Source organism: Numida meleagris, unplaced genomic scaffold (genome assembly GCF_002078875.1).
Source record: "Numida meleagris isolate 19003 breed g44 Domestic line unplaced genomic scaffold, NumMel1.0 unplaced_Scaffold667, whole genome shotgun sequence".
NCBI classification, from domain to species: domain Eukaryota; kingdom Metazoa; phylum Chordata; class Aves; order Galliformes; family Numididae; genus Numida; species Numida meleagris.
Window position 1 is genome coordinate 8,322 of NW_018364882.1, and position 2,035 is coordinate 10,356.

The window sequence follows — 2,035 nt, forward strand, 5'->3', positions numbered from 1 at the left end:
ATCGGTCTCCCGTGCCCTGGTGCAGACGATGAAGGAGGAATTCGGGCGCCTGAAGGAGGCCCTGGAGAAGTCGGAGGCGCGTCGGAAGGAGCTGGAGGAGAAGATGGTCTCCATGCTGCAGGAGAAGAACGACCTCCAGCTGCAAGTGCAGGCCGTGCGTGATAGCCGCATCCCAGCCCCAGAGCCTCCCTGCTCCCTTCCTTCCCTCTCCCACCAATTTGTCCCCTCTGTAGGAGCAAGACAATCTTGCCGACGCTGAGGAGCGCTGTGATCAGTTGATCAAGAACAAGATCCAGCTGGAGGCCAAGGCGAAAGAGATGTTGGAGAGGTTGGAGGAAGAGGAGGAGATGAATGCTGAGCTGACGGCCAAGAAGAGGAAGCTGGAGGATGAGTGTTCGGAGCTCAAGAAGGACATTGATGACCTGGAGCTGTCGTTGGCCAAAGTGGAGAAGGAGAAACATGCCACAGAGAACAAGGTGAGGAGGTCGGGGTGAGAAGACCCAAGGACTGCTGGGCTGGGTTGGTAAGTCCCAAAGATGGTTGAATCAGATTGAGAAGAATCAAGACTGCTTGGGTCAAGCTGAGAAGACCTGAGGGTGGTTGGGTTGGGCTGAGAAGAATCAAGGGCAGCTGGATCAGGTTGAGAAGAAGCAAGGGTGATTGGGTCAGACTGAGAAGACCTGAGAGTGGTGGGGTCGGGTTGATAACTCTGAAGGACTGTTGAGTCGGGTTGAGAAGAACCAAGGGTGGTTGGGTTGGGGTGAGAAGACCCGGTTGGGAAGTGCCAAGGGTGCTTAAATTGGGTTGAGTTGAGCAGATCCAAGGATGGTTGGGTCAGGTTGAGAAGACCTGAGGGTGGCTGGGTTGGGTTGGTAAGTCCCAAGGGTTGGGGTGAGAAGATCCAAGGGCAGTTGGTCTGGGCTCTCCCGTTCTTCTGAGTGAAATTCAGTCTGACCACGAGGCACAATGACCTCTTGCTGACCGAGATGGAAGCCTGGTGCTTCTCCCCATGCAGGTCAAGAACCTCACAGAGGAGATGGCCGGGCTGGATGAGACCATTGTCAAGTTGACCAAGGAGAAGAAGGCCCTTCAGGAGTCCCACCAGCAAACGCTGGATGACCTGCAGGCTGAGGAAGACAAGGTCAACACCTTGACAAAGGCCAAAGTGAAGCTGGAGCAGCAAGTGGATGATGTGAGTACTGTCTCTTGCATGCCTGGTCAGAAAAGATTCTTCTTGGGAACTGCTGGAGGTCTCCACCTTGTTTCCAGCTTGAGAGCTCGCTGGAGCAGGAGAAGAAGATCCGGATGGACCTGGAACGAGCCAAGAGGAAACTGGAAGGGGACTTGAAGCTGGCCCAGGAGAGCATCATGGACCTGGAGAATGACAAGCAGCAGCTGGAGGAGAGGCTGAAAAAGTAGGGCCCAGCCCACCACGCCTGCCATCCCCTTGTCCCTTCCCTGTAATCCCGCTCTTCTCTGAGAAGCAGGAATGACAACCGGTGTTTCTCTTTCTCCAGGAAAGACTTTGAGCTCAATGCACTCAACGCTCGAATTGAGGACGAGCAAGCAATTGCTGGCCAGCTTCAGAAGAAGCTCAAAGAGCTCCAGGTCAGGCTGGGGTGGAAAGGAGCGGATGAGTCCCAAGTTGTTTGGGTTGGTGGAGAGGGGTCTGGTGGAAGAGTCTCCCTTGAGTCGGGTTGGGTTGGGGTTGGGTCAGGTGGAAGAGTCTCAAGTGGGGTTGAGTTGGGTGGAAGAGTCTCCAGTTGACTGAGTTGAGCTGGGTCAGGTGGAAGAGTTTCCAGTTGGGTTGGGTTGGGTAGGGTGGAAGAGTCTCCTGATGGTTGGGTTTGGTAGAGTTGAATTGGGTAGAAGAGCTTCCATTGGGTCAGTTTGGGTTGAGTCGGGTGGAAGAGTCTCTCTTGGTTGAGTTGGGTTGGGTCGGGTCGAGTGGAAGTCTCTGGTTGGGTGGAAGAGTCCCCAGATGGTTGAATTGGGTTGGGTGGATGAGTCTCCAGTTGGTTGAGTTGGGTTGGGT

The 2,035-nt window shown here is 54.7% G+C and overlaps 1 protein-coding gene across 1 annotated transcript in view; it reads left to right on the plus strand.

The window, feature by feature from the left end:
- The window catches only part of LOC110391953 (myosin-7-like), a gene marked incomplete at its 5' end in the record, with an annotated part of 26,655 nt that overhangs the window by 8,303 nt on the left and 16,317 nt on the right, over window positions 1–2,035 (plus strand). The window contains 5 exons of the mRNA XM_021383907.1: window positions 26–154; window positions 234–476; window positions 1,016–1,192; window positions 1,270–1,415; window positions 1,518–1,608. Coding sequence (XP_021239582.1) covers window positions 26–154; window positions 234–476; window positions 1,016–1,192; window positions 1,270–1,415; window positions 1,518–1,608 — 786 coding nt within the window. The remainder of the gene's footprint in view (window positions 1–25; window positions 155–233; window positions 477–1,015; window positions 1,193–1,269; window positions 1,416–1,517; window positions 1,609–2,035) is intronic.